At 33.6% G+C, this 21,169-nt stretch overlaps 1 protein-coding gene across 6 annotated transcripts in view; it reads right to left on the bottom strand.

Annotated features, from left to right (window-relative positions):
* The window catches only part of LOC114338523 (titin), a 751,244-nt gene that overhangs the window by 695,253 nt on the left and 34,822 nt on the right, over positions 1–21,169 (bottom strand). For all 6 annotated transcript variants that reach the window (XM_050662823.1, XM_050662825.1, XM_050662826.1 and 3 more), the window contains exon 2: positions 5,951–6,117. In XM_050662823.1, coding sequence (XP_050518780.1) covers positions 5,951–6,114 — 164 coding nt within the window. In that variant the 5' untranslated portion in view covers positions 6,115–6,117. The remainder of the gene's footprint in view (positions 1–5,950; positions 6,118–21,169) is intronic.

The following is a 21,169-nucleotide window of genomic DNA, read 5'->3' as shown; positions in this document are numbered from 1 at the left end:
ATTGAAGAAGATCTCCCGCTGATAAAAGAAACTTAATTATGCCCATCGGCATCTGTTTATAATCACGAATTCTACTTGCTGGAAGTTTCTCTTCTTAAAAAAAACCATACGGCTACAGGCTCTGACTATGAGTTTAACCGTTGTTGGTTAATGGTAGTGAGGTGTTAAAAGCAATATTTAACAGGTTTTTTATGGAGGGATTAGAATGGTACTTTTAAAAAACATTTATCTTCGATTTTTTGTTTAGTATGATTATAAAAGTCGGGATGAATGCTATTAGAAGCTCCAGTCCAAACTTGAAGTCAACTTGTTAAATTTTTAAAGAACTTCCTCTATGATATTGGTTATGTTTGGTGTATTAATTGATTTACCACTTACTATTGATATCTTTACATATTATGGAAAATAAGAAAATAAGTTTCTTTGTATTTTATTTAACTGCAAATCTGCATTCTGATCTAATGGAGCTTCATGTAAATGAGATTACAGTACATATTTACATAACTTAAGAGGAGTGGTTATCCGGTACTAACCCTCCAGTAAGAAATTTTCTAAGGTCAGTAGGTCACTGTTTATTCAGTCTCCTTCTTTTGGTCGCTGATCTTACCAGACGATTAATTTGTTTGTTTTCATGGCTTTTTAGTTTCTCAAATACTGTTTGTGATCCCTAGTGATTAGTATCTACACAATAGAACAACATTAAGAACTTCTTGAAACATAGAGTGTAGAAACATAGAATACGGGATAAAAATATGAAAACTTTTACCTGTGAATTAGAACTGCCTCAAACACTAACGGTTCAAAAAGCTTTCCAAAGGTAAATAAATTTATTAAGTGAGATAGAAATACATACAACAAAATTCTATGAATTATTTTTGTTTAACTAAAAGCGCATTCAGGCTTCCACCATAGACCATGGAAGAAGCAGCATTCACCATTATTGAGAGAAAGTTGCACTCCGTAGAATCAGATGGGCTACACACTTGTATGTACCGGGTGTCCCAATAAGAATGGCTCTCGGCCATATCTCAGGAACCGTTTATAGTACAGCTTTGGGAAAAAAAATTTATAACAAAAGTTGCCTCGAGAAAAGCCTGGAAATTATTTTCATATTTGTAAGTCCACCGCTAGAGGGCGTAATTGAATATCAAAAATTTAAAAATCAAAATTTTACAAAATTTACATAATGAAAGGGCACTGAAAATCCGATCATCGTATTCTTCGCAAAATTCTGCGAATATTTGATTTCACAAGTGTAACTCTACCTTTGCAAATAAGAGGTGAGGGTGACTGGGAACCTTGTTATGAAAAATGGCTGTAAGTCCGGTTCTGCTTAATCGATTTTTGCAAACTTGGTCTCGTTGAAAACAGATCTTTTTCGTTAATGTAAGAGTTATAATTACGAAACAGCCTAGTAAGAAATATGCCAGCTAGGGGGCGCTATTTTATGTTTTTCAGAAATCTAGTTTTCTTTGGAAAATATTAAATACAAGTATGCACTTTTAACCCTGTATTACAAAATTAGACCAAATTATCAACAGAATATTGAAAACCGCATGTCGATACCTTTTTTCTATCTCTAGATATCTTAAGAAACGTGTTAATTTTTAAACATAACTGATGATGTCTCCTGTAAACGAAGTTACGGAAATCAAAGTGGAAACAAGTAGTGTGCTGTGGAAAAAATTAAAGCGTGACACTTGCGGAATGCAGACAGAAGTGAATACTTATTATAGATTCGATTATATTCGTTTGATTCAATTAGATTCCATTCGATTAGATTTAATTTTATTTAATATATATTATATCTATAATTTAATATAAATATATAATATATAAAATCGATTAAGCAGAACCGGACTTACAGCCATTTTTCATAACAAGGTTCCCACTCACCCCCACCTCTTATTTGCAAAGGTAGAGTTACACTTGTGAAATCAAATATTCGCAGAATTTTGCAAAGAATACGATGATTGGATTTTCAGTGCCCTTTCATTATGTAAATTTTGTAAAATTTTTATTTTTAAATTTTTGACATTCAATTACGCCCTCTAGCGGTGGACTTACAAATATGAAAATAATTTCCAGGCTTTTCTCGAGGTAACTTTTGTTATAAAATTTTTTTCCCAAAGCTGTACTATAAACGGTTCCTGAGATATGGCCGAGAGCCATTCTTATTGGGACACCCGGTACATGAGAAGTATATTTTCTACTTACAATTTTGATTTAAAGGGAATGGTACTAACTTTCGGCTCCAATACTATTTAAATGGGATTCATTTTTTTCGAATCCTGAGAAAACTACCTAATAAGGGGTCTAGGACGTTTCATCGCCGCCAGTTCATCGCCGCCGTTTCGATGCCGCCAGTTCATCGCCGGCCGATTGATCGCCAGTCAGTTAATCGCTATCTGATATATTTCCGAATTTTCGACAGTTACATTTATTATTTATTTTTAGTATTAATTAGGAATTCAAGGAAATGCGAGATATGACCATTCCCGTTGCCATACTTAATCTTTTAATAGACTTTTAAACTTTTATCGTTGACTGATAAATATACTCCGTATTTATCGATCAACGCTTTTATAATATAAAATATATTATGATCTTTTATATTTCACGGTCAACATTTCTAACCAAGAGAAACTGTTTCTTAAATTCGAAAAGAACCCAAAATTTCTGTACAAAAATTTAGGGGAAGTAGAACAGTAAATATAATAATATTTTTTATCTTTTTAATTGTCATAAGTTTTGAACTGAATTTAACGTCGCGTCGTGTCGTGTCATCTCCCATAATATAAAATCAACTGACTAACCTAAATATTCGAACCTAAATGTAAATGTATGTTTTTTACATTTAGGTTCGAATATTTCTAACACCAATACATATATGGATATTTGATCATGTTTTATTTTCAACATCAACATTAACTTTAAATTCGTTGGCTGAAGTAACAAAACAGTTCATAACGTCGCATTGGCAGTTTGTCTCTGACATACTTCTAACGTTCCTTCACCTTTAGTTGACACTCAATTCTCAATATGTGAGGTTCATCCCTTTCATATTACATCCAAGTGGGTTAAAGTCCTGTGTTGCCCTGGGTAATATCCAAGAATATTTGCAACATCCATCGATTTTATTCATAATAAGATCTTGTAACTTTTATAGGGTTTTTACCCATAACTTTTTGGTGGCTCACGCATGCATGCTATTATAAGTATGACCTCTGTCAATTCTTAACCTTAGTCAACTTTTACATTATCTTTTATTAATTAGGTTAAACTTATCATTTTAGGGCTTTTTAACACTGGCGATGGATTATTTGTGAATCCGAAAACGTTTTGTTTTGTGATGTAACCCTTATTGGGGTCTTTTAAATATACCTTTTACAAAGGATCCAGTATTTTTTTAACTAAATGCTACACAGCCAACTCCCGGGGTCTATCCCTCCCAGGAACTATACCCAGTGGCGTAGCTGAAGATTGCGAGGCCCCCCGCGATAATTTTTGTGGGCCCCCATATTATAAACATAACGACAACTAATTACAGTATAATTACAAAAATATGTGTAAATGACAATATTTGGCCTTCCTTTAATTAGTCTTCATTAGTTAGTGTTAATAGATTTTTTGGGAATAGACGTGAAAACCTATTATACATGTATCTTAATCCGACAAACCTATTAGTAAGTTGTTGCAATATTATATCTAAATTTACATTGAAAACATTAACTACAAAACTTAACTTAGTAATGTTAACGACAAATTCAAAATTATTCATATGCTCTTATAATGCATTAACTTATAATTTTTCAAAAATGAATAACCATTTTCAATTTCGTTGCAAAACGAAAACACAGCCGAACCATATTCTAGTCCAATCAGAGAGTGCTGCAAGCACCTCTACCGGTTTCGAAACTTATTAGTCTCTCATCAGGAGGCACATATGCTGCTCTCCCCGATCCAACCAAAACAAACCCCAGCGTGCATTCCCGGATTGCAACGAACGAAATGGCATAGATGCCCTAGCGACAACTGCTAGCAAAAAGACTAAGTTTTCACTCTAATGGCATATAAAACAACATAATGCTATTCTACATCCCACCAGAATGAAAACAATGGGAACCTTCTCTGGTTACACCTCCGAGGCTTCTACAATTTGCCATCTATGCCATTTCGTTCGTTGCAATCCGGGAATGCACGCTGGGGTTTGTTTTGGTTGGATCGGGGAGAGCAGCATATGTGCCTCCTGATGAGAGACTAATAAGTTTCGAAACCGGTAGAGGTGCTTGCAGCACTCTCTGATTGGACTAGAATATGGTTTGGCTGTGTTTTCGTTTTGCAACGAAATTGAAAATGGTTATTCATTTTTGATTTACATTTACTCTGTGTGGAGTATGAAGGGAACCATTCTCGTTGGAACTTTACCGCGCTGAGCAGATGGGACGTGAATTGTAAATTGTAGAATTCCCTCATCTTCCTTAGTCTCAGTATCCGTATGGCTTGCAAATTGTAGCAGCCTCGGAGGTGTAACCAGAGAAGGTTCCCATTGTTTTCATTCTGGTGGGATGTAGAATAGCATTATGTTGTTTTATATGCCATTAGAGTGAAAACTTAGTCTTTTTATAATTTTTCATCGTTTTTTAGATAGCATTAAAATTTTCGTTAAAGATTTCATTACTTGTCGGAAAGCTCGACACAAAGCCATAAGCATCATGTCTGGATGACCACCGGGTTTCACATAACCTTTTAAGTGTTGGAAAACGCGATGGATCCAAAGTCATAATAGTACATAGTAGGTAAATACATCCTATCTTTTAATACTTGCACTAAAAAACAATATTTTAATTATATCCTGAAAAACCAACTCCTGTACACCAGCAACGGCATCATTCAACACTAGGTTCAGATTATGGGATGCACAATGAACATAGAAAACTGTTTTTTCAATGTCAGTTATACGCTTTTGTACGCCTCAATATACACCACTTATAACCCTTGTCCTACCATACCTCTTTCCTCTGCAGTTGTGTACGGAAAGATCCTTTTGTACGATTGTATAAATTTTAAAATTTCATTTACAAGACCTTCTGCACTTTGATCTAACATGCGAATAAATCCCAAAAAACTTTCAACAACTTCTGCTTTGGAAGATAAATTATTTTCATCGCAAGTTACATACCGGAAAATAAAATTAAGCTGATCGTGTCTCGAAATATCTTGAGTGGTATCAAGAATAATTGAATAAAAATAATTTTTTTTAATTAAATTAATCAATTTGTTTTCAGTTTCTTGAGCCAGCAAATTTATAACTTCGTTTTGTATTTGGGGGTCATTTGTTTTTTTAAGTTATTGTTTTTATCGATTAATTTAGCTAAATCAGGATCATATTTCGTTAGTAAAAGAACAACCGACAAAAATTACTTTTTTGGGATTCACTTTCATCTAAACTACCTACCAACATGTCCACGCAAGTACGTAGAGTTACGTCAATTACCCGCTTCATTATTTCCTTCCAAATTCCCTATTTTGATACTTATTAGGAAAATATGTTTTAGTCTCCAATTTAAAGAAAGTGGAAGTATTAAGCTTGAAGGCTTTAAGGGCCCCTCCTAACGTTGGGGCGCCCCCGCCTTGCGGGTCTGTCAGCTACGCCACTGACTAGACTATACCGATTTAACTAATAAAACTAAGTTATAGAAATTGTAAAATGTGCCATCTTTATTCTATTAGGACACTGTATCATTTTTAATAAAAAATAGAATTCGTTTTTTTGGTTGTACCATTTTATTTGGTAGTACCATGCCATTATACTACCATATACGTTTTCCTGTAAATTATGGGCATTACCTTCAAGTAACCTTTTCAGATAACCTGAAGAAGCATTATCGAACGTACCGGATACCGGTTTTGTAACAAAAGGTACGCCTCTGACCGAATAAGTACCCACCTGAACAGAGAAAGTAAGTACTGAAGTGCCGGAACGGCATCTATTTGAGGAGAGTCTGATGGGATGGTGATTAAAATTATGGGTCGTCCTTCCTTGTCACGTCCTCCGGGTACGGTCACTTGTTTTCCTTCGAGGCATGATGATGTATCATGCCTACTTTCCATAGCCTGTAACGAAAATTTATTCCATTTTAATATACATATTGGTCTTGGTAGATCGAAATATAAAAAAATTATATTGAACATAAAATATAGGTTAATACATCTGTAATTAAGTTCAATATTAATTCACAAGTATTAACTTAACGTGAAGCGTTCTTATTGTTATCATTATGATAATTGGGTACCTTTGTAACTTTGTTAAATATAGATTGAGCTGAAATTCTGGAAATTTCTTTATATTTTTCCAGAGATTTCATCAGTGCCGGATTAACCAATAGGCAAAGTAGGCACTTGCCTAGGGGCTCTGGCCCCGACGGGGGCCTCGCAGGGCGCAAAACGAAAAAAATAGTAATTAGAATTAAATATAAACTATAAATCATATTATGTTGAAAAATTCAAATATCGCGCAATACCATAAAAGTGATGGTGGACGTATAAAACTACATTACAAACTTTTGTTCACATAGAAAGTCTATGTTGTGAGAATAAATGGCTAATGAGTACCCTTCGGTAGAAGGAACAGTACTACAGTTGGAAATAAGAAAAAAGATTCGAGAGTGGAGCAGAAAACACAAGAAAAAGCAATAGAACGAAAAGATCCTTAATCAAAATCTTAAACATAATAAAAACTTATTTTAACTCAGTTTCACACGGAAATCCATAGCTAGTCAAACTGCAACCAATGAAAATGCATGTGATGAAGTAGACATAACTGAGGGAAACATAGCTTACGTAACTGAAGAATATGAAAAAACATGTAACCACAGTTCTATTCCAGTCCAACAAGTTAAAGAACCAGAAACCGAACCTAAGTTACAAATTGAAGTTAAAGATAAATTCGTTTCTACATTCGGAAATTTACATAGAATTACGGAATACAACAACTGAATAAGTAAGGGAATTTTGGATTGGAAAAGGTCTTCAGAATGTAAAAACCTTGATGGAAGTGTTTCAGCACCAAAAAGAAATTTTGAAGGCATTACAAGATTTTTGCACAATCTATGGTTTTTCGAAAACATATCAGTGGAACAAAAATTAAAAGAGATTGGCTGACGTATTCTCCCTCAAATGGAATATCGTATTTTGGGTTTGTTCAGTCCGTGTACAACTTTTTTTCAGCCTCTACCCACTGTTGGGAAGTTATGATCAAATGCTTAAATGAAACTCTACTAAGCGATCTCATTCGCCACGATATAGTCCTTAAACGAACAAGCAGCACAAGATGGACTGCAAGGGCAGATGCAACAAGACCTTTGTCTAAAGGTTACAACGCTTTCATATCTGCTCTTCATACTCTTGCTGAAGACTCTAATCAGAAATCTGAAACAGTTCATGAGGCTAAAGCGCGTGATACACACACAAACTTTAAGTACGCGGGTTTAAAGATCGCGGACTTACTCGGCTCGCCGTCGGTGATACACGGCAGACATAAAGTACGCGGTTTTAAAGATCGCGGTCGCCGTCGGTGGTTTGTGCTATTTAGGAATTTTATCGTATTATATACTTCGTATCGTGTCCTATCGTGTTATATATTTTTAATACTAATAAAAAAGACGAAATCGAAAAGTGTGGGTAACAAACAAAATATCATAGATAAGAGGGTAATATTTTCATCAGGAGGATAAAACAGCCTATAAATAATTAGGTTTACTCAAAAAGAAATAACCAAAAATAATTTAGTAAGTATAGCTTAAAATAGTGTTTTACGGTTTTCTCAAAACTTGTAAAATGTAACTTGTCTCCTTTCAACAATAAACGATTGAATTATTTCTAGGCAATTTGCTTAATTAGTGAAAATATAAGTGTAACTTTAAACGCAATAACATGATGGCTCGAGGCTCGCGGCTCGTGGCAGTGATACACGTACGGGTTACGAGTAAGATTTCAAACTTGTTGGATCGACGGCGTACTTACTCGGCGGACTTAAAGTACGCGTACTTGCTGTGATACACGTGCGAAAAAGGTCGTCAAGCCATAAGTTCGCGTACTTACTCGCGTGTGTATCACCCCTTTAAGTGTTTGTTGAAAGAAATGCCAGAAAAAGAAACATTCATAATAAATGAGTTTTGGGCAACAATTTTAGAACGCATGAACGCTGTCAGTAAATCATGACAGAGAGAAGAGATTAAGCTTCAAACTGCAGTTCAGCTTCTAAATTCACTTTTGCTGTTCTTAAAATTCCAAAGAGATAATTTTGTTTACTACGAGCAGAAGACCTGCGATCTACTATACAATACTCAAGGCGAGCACAAACACTACATTTCGATGATGCTAATTCCAATTAAGTTTTTCTACAGGGTGGACAAAAGGTCAAGGTTGAAACGTATGTGACAGTGTATGGGTAGTTAACTCAGTATTTGGTCATTTATGTGTTTTTCCAAAATTGAGTGATACTCAAATAAAGGAGTGTGCTTTATAATTACATAAAAACTTGAAGATAAACTATGTAGAGCAGTTCAAATATTTTATAGCCCAGCTTCAAGACTTGCAGGGAAAACAATTTATTCCTGCTTCATAGTCATTTTGGGTTATTCCGCAACAGACGGACGGACATTTTTAAAAATTAAAATTATTGAAAACGGAGAACGCCTAGGTTTCTTAAAGAGCTTGGGTAAAGTTTGGGTTGTCTGGAGGCCTCAAGATTCTTAATCCGGGACTGGATTTCATTGATAGCTTGATTTCAGTATCTTTCTGTGACTGAGGAATATCTCGCAAAGATTATTTTTTAATATTGAGGTTAAATTTAATTATTAAAATATAAGCTTATAGAAATAATATCGTATTAACGAAAACATGTGAGTTACCAATAGAAATACCTCTTGCTGGATCTTGTAGAGTCGGCAGAAATTATGTGTCATAGATTTAGTAGGTATTTAAAGCAACTTTACGAAGTGGCGTCAATTCCGTACAATAGTACGGGCCTATGAGGAACAGCGAGAGATATCGATTGCTGCAACTAATCTCACAGGGAAATGTAGAAGGAAAAGTTTCGTGGCTGAAAAATCTACGTAAGTGGTCCAATACAACAACCACAAATATTTTCCGAGTAGCAGTGTGCATGTGTGCAAAGTACAGAATGCCATGATGCTCGCCAACATCTGAAACAGATAGGTACTACAAGAAAAAGAAGATGATGAAAAATCTCTTGTTGATTATAGAGAGACCGTAAGATTCTTTTAAAAAATTCTACAGTCTTCTCTTTTTGTCTGGATTGTTTAATGCCAAAGTAGTTTCGATGGTTTCATACTTTTTTGATTGGTTTACAAACAAACAACTCGGTTATACTAACAGCTCACTATTTAAAATAATCTTTTTTTGAAAATGATTTCCAGAGTAGAAATCTAAACGTCAAATATCAATATTAGTCCAAGTAATGAAGCTTCAAATAGGACAAAACCTCGCAATTTTTACAGAATGGATCGATTTGCTTGAAAATTTGAGAATAAGTAGTGGATAGTTTAAGGATCAAAATCTATATCATGCCGAAAGGCGCTTTTACCATGGGGTGCTTGCCACCCCATCTCGGGGGTGGAAATTTTTTATTATATTTTAATCGCAAAAGTTGGTAAAACTTTCATTCTAAGCAAAAAACGTTCTATACATATTTTGATAAAATTTATAGTTTTCGATTTATTCGCTATCGAGAGTGTTAGTTTTATATCGAAAAAATCAACGTAAGTTTTTTGCTAATAACTCCAAAAGTTTTCGTTTTATCAAAACAACTTTACTTAAAAAAAATGTACCTTTCAAAAAAAATAAACAAAACCTTTTTTTTATTTTCTTTAAAACCAATAGTAATCGAGCTATACTTTATTATATGTTGGCTCTTCTTCGTCAAATGCTAAATATTGTAGTTTTAAAGTCAAAAGACGGGAAAACTATGCATTTTTCGAGGACAACTTGTTTAAACTAATTTAAAGTACTGAAAAATATCTATCTCCAAAAATAAAAAAAAATGTCTCTAGCTCAAAAATTAAGTGACTTACACTGAAAAGAATGTCAGTCCCTATTTTTTCAGCGAAAAAGTGATCGCAAGCAACCCCCTAATCACAACCCTAATTAAAATTAGTCACTAACCTTATTTGTTTTTTTTAATTAGGTATTATTAATAAATTCTAGAAGTTTGACCGACTTAGAATGATTAGTTTTTACAAAAATGGTGTTAAAAGCGAATAACGAATTTTTGTAGTTTGGAAAAAATGGATTTTTCTTCAGAATAGCAAGATTAGCATCAGAGATACGAAAAAATGTTTAAATATGAAATTGTAGCATATTTAATTCTCAATAAACTGGTTTGCAAAAATTTTTCATAAGACAATAATTGAGTGAGCTATTGATAATTAAAACTTGTAATAACATGCAAAAACCACCTTTACCAACCTTTCAAAGTCACCTCTTTTTGCGACTGAGGATTTTAAAAAGATTTAATATTAATTGTCTTATAGATTTCGTAAATACCTCCAAAATTATTTTTTAACAAATTTCTAAGATAAAAAATAAAAAAGTTACGGTTAAAAAATCAATATATTTTTTTGAAAAAAAAAAAGGAGAAATCTAATTGGAAGCATAATAATGTAAGTTAGCGGTGTTTTTATTCATTGGCCTTATTCATTCTTATTTATTTATGTATTATTAATAGATTCCTAGAAGTTTGACTGGCTTAGAATGATTAGTTTTTAAAAAACTGGAGTCAAAAGCGAATAACGAATTTTTGTAGTTTGGTAAAAAATGCCATTTTTTCAGAATAGAAAGATTAGCATCAGAGATACAAAAAAATGTTTCAATATAAAATTGTAGGTTATTTAATTTCCAAGAACTTGGTTTGAACAAATTTTTTCTACGGCAAAAAGTTAGTGAATCGTTAATGAGTATATCGAAAAACATTGATTTTTTTCTATACAAAACGAACACTTTCGATAGCGAATAAATCGAAAACTATTAATTTTTTCAAAAAAATGTATAGAACATTTTTGCTTAGAATGACTGTTTTTATCAAGTTTTGTGGTCAAAATATAATAAAAAATGTCCACCCCCGAGATGGGGTGGCAAGCACCTACATGGTAAAAGCGCCTTTCGGCATGATATAGATTTTGATCCTTGGACTATGCACTACGTATTCTCAAATTTTCAAGCAAATCGATCCATCCTGTAAAAATTACGAGGTGAAAAGCTTCGGTTCCTGGCCTATATTTATAAAATGTAATTTTAATTCTAATCAAAATTGAGGCTTAATCCCATATAAACACAATACTTAACTTGGACATGCCACAAGAAAACAGTTTCAGATCCTTTTTAGAGTATTGAGATGCTACATATCCTCTGTTCTTGTATGGAGTTGAAGCTTGGACAATTAGGGATGCAATTAAAGAGAGACCTAGCTTTGAGATGTGGCATTATCAAAGAATGTGGAATGTGAAAAGAAAAAGAAATACCCAACAATACGAAGGAAATAAAATTTAGTTGATTTGGACACATACAAAGAAATGAAAAATATGAGTAAATTCGATTGGTTATACAAGGGAAGATGGAAGGAAAAAGAGAATAAAAAAAACTTGCGTATAAATATTAAAACTAATCAGGACTACATATTATGAGTTTTTGTTAGGTGTTTTTAAATAAGAAAAAGATTTTTACAAGAAGAAACATTTATTTATAAATAACACTTAAGTTACACTTTGCTCATTTTCATCTGCAGCTCGTTTAAAAAACTGTCCAAAGAGGTTTGTTTTTTCCTCCCTTTCATAAATCGCTCGTGCCTTCTCACATATGATGCTTTGTGTTAAGGTTCCTCCTTGATGCTGCTTCTCTGTCACCCACACCATCATTAGTTTCTCCATCTTTTCATGGAGAGACGTCCGGAGCTTGGAAATTATTGTAACGCCCTTAGCTGGCATTATACCCTTTATCACCTCCTTCAAGTTAGAAGTAAGTAGTCAAAAAGAGGCATGAATCTCAAATTTTCGTATGAATCTCGTATCTCAAATTTTGCTCTCATCTCAAAGCAAAACATCGCTCGCTCGGCGGCTCGTATCTCAAAACACTCGTATTAGGGGTCATCCATAAACTACGTCGTTGAGAAGAGGGGGGGCTTGCTTATTACGACGGAGTACGACAGGGGGAGGGGTATGAGTGCCCATTCCACGTCGTTTAATATATGTATTGGTATATTTAAATTTGTCGCTATTGTATGTATAAAAATAATATTTTACTAGCTTCTACCAGCATTAAAGTATCAGATATTTATATAAAAACGTATAGTTTTTGATATAAAATTGAAAATAAAACAAAACGTTTACGAATAAATATACCTTTGTTAAAATTAAAAAGAATAATTCTATTACAGATACTGTTATCGCATACTTTTCATTTCGTTTTTATCAGTCATGGCGTTAAAATAATATTAGGTAGCACTTTTGTACAGGACAACAAACAATAAGACATTGTTCTTTGGGTTTAAACAATCGCTTCTACATACAGAACAACGTCTGGAAGCCAAAAAATATTAAATTGTTAGTTCATTTATGTGCTGCATACTGTGTGTGAAACAACAGTTCTGAAAGAACGAATAGAAATAAAATATTGTTTTCTATTTAGTTAGTAAGTCGTATTTATACTTTAGAAGAAATGGCATCGAAATCAAAACAAAATAAATATAAAGATTTATATGATGCAGTTAAGAAAGCATACCCCGCAAAATCTTGGTCCAATGCTATTTAAATGCATTCATTTTTTTCGATTACTAACTAATAAACATTTTTGAAAAATTTAAACGCAGATTGAAAGACTGCATTATTGCCGAGGGCCAAAAGTTCCTGAAAACATCTATAATGTTTATTTTAATAAGTTGCAGGGGTGAAAAAAAAAAGGAAAAATTTTGTCTGATTTTTCATTTCAAATATTTTATTCAAAAGAAACCTTTTGTTTATTCTAAGGGACTTTCAACGCTCGGTAATAATGTAATCTTTTATTCTGCATTTAAATTTTTCAAATATTTTCAAATTAGTTTTCTCAGGATTCGAAAAAAATTAATGCATTTAAATAGTATTGGACCAAGATTTTACGCATACCCCCTCATATTTGATTAAAAAAAAAAACAGAAATAATATTGATTTTTTTCAAGTCAATGAAAGGGGGGTCGTGATTTGCAACGACGACGTCGACATGGGGGGTCGTCTCTAAACGACGAATTACGACGGAGGGGGGTATTAAATTAAAAAGATGGGGGGGGGGGAGGTTATTAAAAAGTTCAAATTTTTTACGACGTAGTTTATGGACGCTCGTATATCGAGGTACCACTGTATATCATTCACTTAAACGAATTTACATGATTACATAAATTATTACAATTACAAGCCAGCAATTTATTTTAAGATGAAGTAGATGGTGTAGACATTTTAACATAAATCTTAAACACGAACGAAACAATGGAAACGAATTGTATGTAATTTGTTTGGGTTTGGAATAACAATTAACAATCCCAGAACGTGCCGTTCGTAATACATAAATGAGTGGGTGTTTAAAAAGTATTGTAAAGTTGACTTTACGGAATACATTTTTAGCGATTTTTATTAAAGCTCACCTATTCTTTAATTAAAAAATTATTATGTCGCCTACGCTTACAATAAAATGTTTTATTAAATTACTGCAAATCAATTTTTTTGTAGAAATATTGATTGTTTTAACTGACTACAACTGACAAAATTATAACATTAGCAGAAGAACAACAAGGTTTTAGGTCGGGAAGGTCATGCACTGACGCTATATTTATAATGAGGCAAGTTCAAGAAAAATCGTTGGAATACAAAAAACCGGCATATTTATGTTTCGTGGACCTTAAAAAAGCATTTGACAGGGTCACATTAAAGGACGTTATCCATTTGTTATACTCGAAAGGGGTACCTCTAGGAATAATTAAAACTATCGAAAACAGCTACCAGAACGACATAATAAAAGTAAAAGTGAAAGATGAAATAACTGACCCAATTGAAGCCGGCAATGGGATAAGACAGGGGGATTCCTTGAGTCCTTTATTGTTCAACCTGATCATGTACGAAATAATAAAAAAGTAAGAACTAAAAAAGGATACCAAATGAGAGAAAAACAACTTTAATCAGGTATGCAGACGATGCAATACTAATCTCTCAAAGTGAAGATGATTTACAACGTATGCTGCACGAATTCAACATAATCGCTAGAAAATTTAACATGTTAATTTCCTCAAAAAAGACAAAATGCATGGTTATAACAACAGATCCAATAAGACGTAAATTGGAGCTGGAAGGTCACATAATAGAACAAGTGATGTGGAAGTGGAAGCAGAAGTGGAAGATCAAGTGAATAGAGCAAAAGAGCCACAGGTTGCCTGAATGACACAATATGGAGAAATAAAAATATCGGAAAAGAAATGAAGGACAGAAATTACAAAACAGTCATCAGACCAATAATGACATAAGCGGCAGAAACACGACCCGACACAGAAAGGACAAAAGGATTGCTCGAAACAGCGGAGATGAAAACCCTTCGAAAATCGATGGTACGACTCTATGGGACAGAGTTAGAAGTACAGATATACGACGGAGATGCAATGTGTATAACATAGAGTGGTCATTCCATAGAAAGGAATGACCACTTAAGCCGAATGACAACAAATAGGGTAGTTAGAACAACGAGAGACGGTTTCCCAATAGGAAGACGATCAGTGGGAAGACTACGAAAACGATGAAACGACAACTTACTAGAGACACATTAAAAAAACAGACAAGTCTATACAAAAAGAAGAAGAAGAAAAAGACTACAAATTGAAAAAAATAAAAATAGTGGGTATATTCCTTTTCTAAGCGGCTGTTTAGCTGTAAACCGCTCGCCTATGTAAGGCATGCCTAGATCTTTCCAAACCCTCGAGGAAGAAAGAATAATGCTGGCCAAAAAGGTTAGATACTTAAGAATGATGTTGTACAGTAAGCAGATATTTGGATAACATGTCAAATATGCTGAAGACAAGGCCGAATATAGAGCAACATCATTGCCAATAATTATGTCAAATATAGGAGGTCCAGGTACGGGTACGGGAAAAAAAGGATCCTAATGGAAGAGGTACACCCCACAATTTTATCTGCCGCACCGGTGTGGCATTGTGGCATCAAGTAATGAACAAACAAAAGTACAAAAACATTTTAGAGGAGTCCCAAAGAAAAGCCCTATTAACGTATTATATAACCCATTAGGTTATAAAATGGAAACTTATAAAAATCACTATAAGGTATACACTGACGCATCCAAATCATCAGACGGTGTTGGTGCAGCCATCGTCATACCCAATACATCATTAAAATTTAAATTCAATCCTATAGCTTCGTCATTCACTGCAGAGTTGTATGCAATATTACAAGCAATTATCCACATAAAAGAGTCAAAACAGTCCCCGAATCTCATAATAACCAACTCACCAAGCTCCCTTAACACTATGAAACGTCTATACACCAATAATCCAATTGCCACAAATATCCAATCAGAAATAACGATCTTAAACAAAAATAAGATCACTGTCAACTTTATGTTTGTCCCATCGCATTCAGATATACAAGGAAATGAAGAAGCAGATCTACTAGCCCATTTAGCATCCTTCAGCCAAGACTCCATTCTTATTAACGATGTTTCTTCCGATGACCTGAAGCCAGAAATAAAAGATAAAGTGACAAAGTGCGTGGAAAAATAAGTGGAGTGCATCGCAAAATAAACTCAAAGAAATCAAACAATTAGTGAAACCGAGGCTCCAACCAACAACGAACAGACCCGATCAAGTGAGAATAACACGTTTGAGGCTGGGACACAGCAACCTCACACATAAACACCTCTTTACGCGAACAGTGCCGCCTATGTGCGAAAACTGTGAAACAACACTATTAGTAACTAAGTACAAAACATATGAAGCAACAAGAAAAAAGAACGCTATCCCAAAGATTATAAAGGAAGCCTTAGGAGTAAACATGAACATTAAAAACACAATAAGTTTTCTCAAAGACTCTGGACTGTATCAATTATTGTAATCTTTACTAACTTTACCTTTGTTATATTTTTTAGATCGCTGATAACCCTGGTGGTTGCAGCGTTAATAAATAAAAAAAAACGACGACAGAGCTTATAGGTCTGGATCGCGCGTATGAAAAAAAAAGTTGATTAATAGCAAGCTGAAAATTTGTTAATAGCTTAAGGGTGTCTATTCGGACAAACTTTGATATATGGGAACATTGGAACAGGGGAAGTTTTAATTGTGGAACAGGTTAAAAATTTGGAACGGTCAGACCACGAAAACAGCACATGTATTTTGTCCGACAGAACAGACTTAAACTCTCCGAACAGAGATTAAACTCTCATGCAAAAATGAGACTGCTATTCCAGTGTTCCCATATATCAAAGTTTATCCGACTAGACACCCTTGAGCTATTAACAAATTTTCAGCTTGCTATTAATCAACTTTTTTTCATACGCGGGATCCACACCTATAAGCTATTTGCAAAAGTGGGCATTTCATGATGTTAAAATTTTATGACTATGGTGACAAGGGGGAAAGTAAGTTTAAAGAAGAGACGTCAAAAAAATCGTTAAAAGAAAAGAGATTTTAGAAAAGAGAAAGATAACAGGGGTAGGTAAACATAAGCAACGAAGAGAAAAAGAAAAGAGCAGAGAACGGACTGAAAAGACGTGCCACGCGCGTAAGCATAGGGTAGTTGTTTTAGTTGGTGACATTGTGCCACGGATGCAGAGGCAAGACCCCTTAGACCCCCAGAGGGGAAACTGCGTTCGGATGTACAGTAGAACCCCGATAAGTCGGACTCCGATAGCCCGGAAGTACGGCTAACCCGAACTGATTTTTATCTGACAAACATTTCAATAATAAAAACTTAATATATTTGAGTGGTAATGTCTATGTATCTGACTGAGTTATTAATACTTTGATGTATGGGAACACTGGAGCAGGGGAAGTTTAAAATGTGGAACGTGATTTTAATTGTAGAACGTATCATCCTTACAAGTTTATTAACATGTAGAAAATGTCAAACGACAGGAATTATGTTGGTGATAAATAGTAGTCTGATTTTTGCATGAGAGTTTAATGAAAGGGTAATAAATCAATTGGAAGTTCTGTCCAACAAAATACATGGGACGTTTTCGTAGTCTGACGTTCGAAGCCTGTCAGGGCCCCCGTAAGGGTTACTGGCGACTGTGTGCAAAAAAGGATTTTGGCGCCCCTTAAGGCATTTTGATAATGTTTTTATTTATTTTTTTGAAGGTAGGTAGGTAGGTGCTTTAAATAGGGAGTTTTTGTTGCTACGTAACGTACGCATCTCCGTATACGTAAAGCCACTAACGTGTCGTAGAGGATGAACGTTAAAATAGGTAGTTTTTGTGACTGCCTTAACGTAACGTAAAGCAAATCGTAAAGTAATTTTTAAATTCCGTTGACATTAAAAAAATAAAACAATGTTCACACAATATACAATTAATATACAAATGTAAAAAAAGATAAATGAATGATGAAATTGTATGGTTTTTATTGCTTTTATTTAAATATAAAAATATTATTTTTCCTTAGGTTAAAATTTTTTTATTTTTGTTTATACCTACTTTTTAGTTGTAAATTATTGTACCTACATCAGAATTCCAGTATAATGTAAATAGTTTGTTCATATTTATTTGAAAATTTTACAGAAATTAGGTCATTTATTTATCAAGTTATTAATTGTGGTGATCACAGTATTTCTTAAATTAATACAAGATTTGTTTGTTTTGCTTTATTAATAGACAACTTGAAAACAATAAAATTTTAAATCTATTATGAAGTTCCAATTTCCAATTACAAACACAGAATAATTTTACTCAATTAGACTAAACCAATTACCAATATAACCTTAAATATTTATAAACGGGTAGTACGCTGATGAAATGTTCATGTTCATTTGGTAGCCATTGGTAGGTAATCGCCAATCGGGCAAGATCCTCGTGTGCATTCGGTGACTTTCGTCTCGATAGGGATGCGTTCTCACGTACGTATCAGAGCGCTACTTTAGGTAATACGCATCGAGATACGGGAGTTTAACCATTAATGCGCAAGCGTATATGTCAAAAAGATGGGTTACGTTTACGTATTTGTGTGCACAAAAACTCCCTAATAAAGCAAAATAGGTATTACAATTAACATCATAGCAAACCTTAATTATTGAATAAGATTTAAGGGGCTTTATTGAATAAATTCTGCTGGACCATCTTGTCACACTTAGAGGGTTTAAACATTTTTGAAGATATTCTTCAGTATGGTATTAGTGGTTATACGGGCTCTGATTGGGTGTTAAAATTTTGAAATGATCTGTCAATAATTGTTCAATATGGAGGTTATCGGTAAACAAAAATATTGTATAATATTAGTTTTTATTGATGTGTGGACAGAAATAAAATCAAATTTATAATTATAGTGACTTTTTAAATAGTTTTGAAAAGCCGCAGGTACGTAATTCTAAATGTTTCAGTTGGAAATACCTAATAGTTTCAATACCTATCTATTTGGAAAATGTAAACAAAATAATGTAGTTACCTATTAGTAGGCAATGCTTTAATTTACATAATCTGATTACGAACAAACTTTCTACAAATCTTCATTTCATATATCGTTTTCTTACTCTATATTTTGTTATATTTTATTTTGACAAAAATCAAACTAATAATTTTATTAAATTCATATAAATTTATGGTGTAAACGTTTAGTTTGTGTATATTCCCACATGACGTATACGAGAGTTTGGTGCAGTTTGAAATGCCGTCAACTTTCGTACGGTGCGGTAGACGTGAAGTGGGTTCGAGCCCCAAGCAAGTTATTTTTTTTTTTTTATTTTTTTTTATAGATTTTATGATTGAAGTATATTATTATATAATTTTTGAAGATATTCTTCTTTTTTGAAAGTGTTAAGAAAGTTAGTTTGATTTTTAAATAAAATAAGTACAAATAACCTTTTAAGTATATTTACTTCGTTTAAATTACCTATTATATAATAGAAGAATATCTTCTTACGTGCGTACAAAGTACACACACACATTCTTTTTTTTCTCACCCCACCCACAACATCCCACCTTTTTGTGGATGACGAAGCCAGAGTAGCGCGATTTTCAAATTTTGTCCATTTAGACGGGACTGTATCGTCGCCCCCGTTAGCGAAATTATTCCGATTCGATTTTTTGCACAAACTTACTCAAAAAGAGGTCCCTTATAACAAATCCACAGGGTGCCAGGCGGTGCTGGGGTCGAAAAATTGTTTAAACAATTTTTTTAAATAAATACACAAAAAAATTTATTTTTTTCATTTCGAACAAATTTTTTTTAGTTAACTTGTAAGCCTGAATCTCGCGTACCAAAAAAAAGTTGACTAATAGCAAGCTGAAAATTTGTTAATAGCTTAACGGTCGCACAAACTTTGATGTACGGGAACATTGGAACAGGGGATGTTTTAATTGTGGAACAGGTTAAAAATTTGGAACGTCAGACTATGAAAACGTCCCATGTATTTTGTCGGACAGAACTTCCAATTGATTTGTTGCCCTTTCATTAAACTCTCATGCAAAAATCTGACTGCTATTTATCACCAACATAATTCCTGTCATTTAACATGTTCTACGTGTCGGACTTATTAAAATGCTCAGTTGGTGATGAGCATCAAGTTAGCTAAACACCTATCACAAATCGATTCGAAAGTAGGTGGATAATTTGCCGCTAATTAGTCGTTAATTAGTTGTGAAAATACCGATTTTGTCGTTTCTTTTTTTTTTATTTTCTTAGGTGCTTTGCTAACTTGATATAAAGTTAGCAAAGCACACCTCCGAAAAATGACTTTAGAGCGTTCGTAGGAGAATCGGAATAGGATTAGTTTTTGCCGCTAATTAGTCGCTAATTAGTTGTGAAAAAATTAATTTTCTAAATTAATTTTTTTTTGTTTTTTTGGGTGCTTTGCTAACTTGATATAAAGTTGGCAAAGCACGCTTCCATAAAATGATTTTAGGGATTTCGTAAAAGAATGAAAATAGAATGAGAATTTGCCGCTAATTAGTCGCTAATTAGTTGTGAAGAAATGAATTTTCTAAATTAATTTTTTTTTTGTTTTTTTGGGTGCTTTGCTAACTCGATATAAAGTTGGCGAAGCACGCCGCTATAAAATGATTTCAGAGTTTTCGTAAGGGAATGAGAATAAAATGAGAATTTGCCGCTAATTAGTCGCTAATTATTTGTAAAGGAATTTTATTCACAAAAAAATTTTTTTTTGTTTTTCACGGTGCTCCGCTTACTCGATATAAAGTTGGCAAAGCACGACTCCATACAATCATTCTAGGGTTTCCGGAGAAGAATAGCAATGGAATAAGAATTCTTTGCTAATTAGTCGTGCATTAGTTGTGAACACACCAATTTTGTCGTTTTTTTGTTTTTGACGGTTCTTTGCTGACTTGATATAAAGTTCGCAAAGCACGCATCCATAAAATGATTTAGGTTTTTTTGTAGTAGCATGAAAATAGGATCAGAATTTGCCGCTAATTAGTCGCCAATTAGTTGTGAACAAATTGATTTTCTAAATTAATTTTGTTTTTGTTTTTTTGGGTGCTTTGTTAACTTGATACAAAGTTGGCAAGCACACCTCCGAAAAATCATTTTAGGGTTATCGTAAAAGAATGGAAATAGAAAAAAAATTTGCCGCTAATTAGTCGTGAATAAGTTGTAAGTGTTGGAATTCAACTTTATTATTTTTGTTAAGTGTTATAATACACATGTGGGGTCTTCCTTCATGGGTGGGCCAATTCTCCGAATGCATTAGGGCGATAAACTCTTACCTAAGGTTGCACATGTTACAAGGGATGTGAATGTCAGAACTGTATGTTAGTGTTAGTTCTGCGTTCGATACAGTAGTCTAGAAGAATATCTCGTTGTAGAAACACGTATCTTAATTTCTTTGTATATTGTAATATTACGGTTTTTCGGTTAAAATAAATAGTCTGTTTAGTATTATTTGTACCTTTTATTATC

The sequence above is a fragment of the Diabrotica virgifera genome, chromosome 9 (assembly GCF_917563875.1).
Source record: "Diabrotica virgifera virgifera chromosome 9, PGI_DIABVI_V3a".
NCBI lineage: Eukaryota > Metazoa > Arthropoda > Insecta > Coleoptera > Chrysomelidae > Diabrotica > Diabrotica virgifera.
Note: the sequence above shows the minus strand (reverse complement) of the source record. Positions and strands in the feature narration are given on the sequence as shown.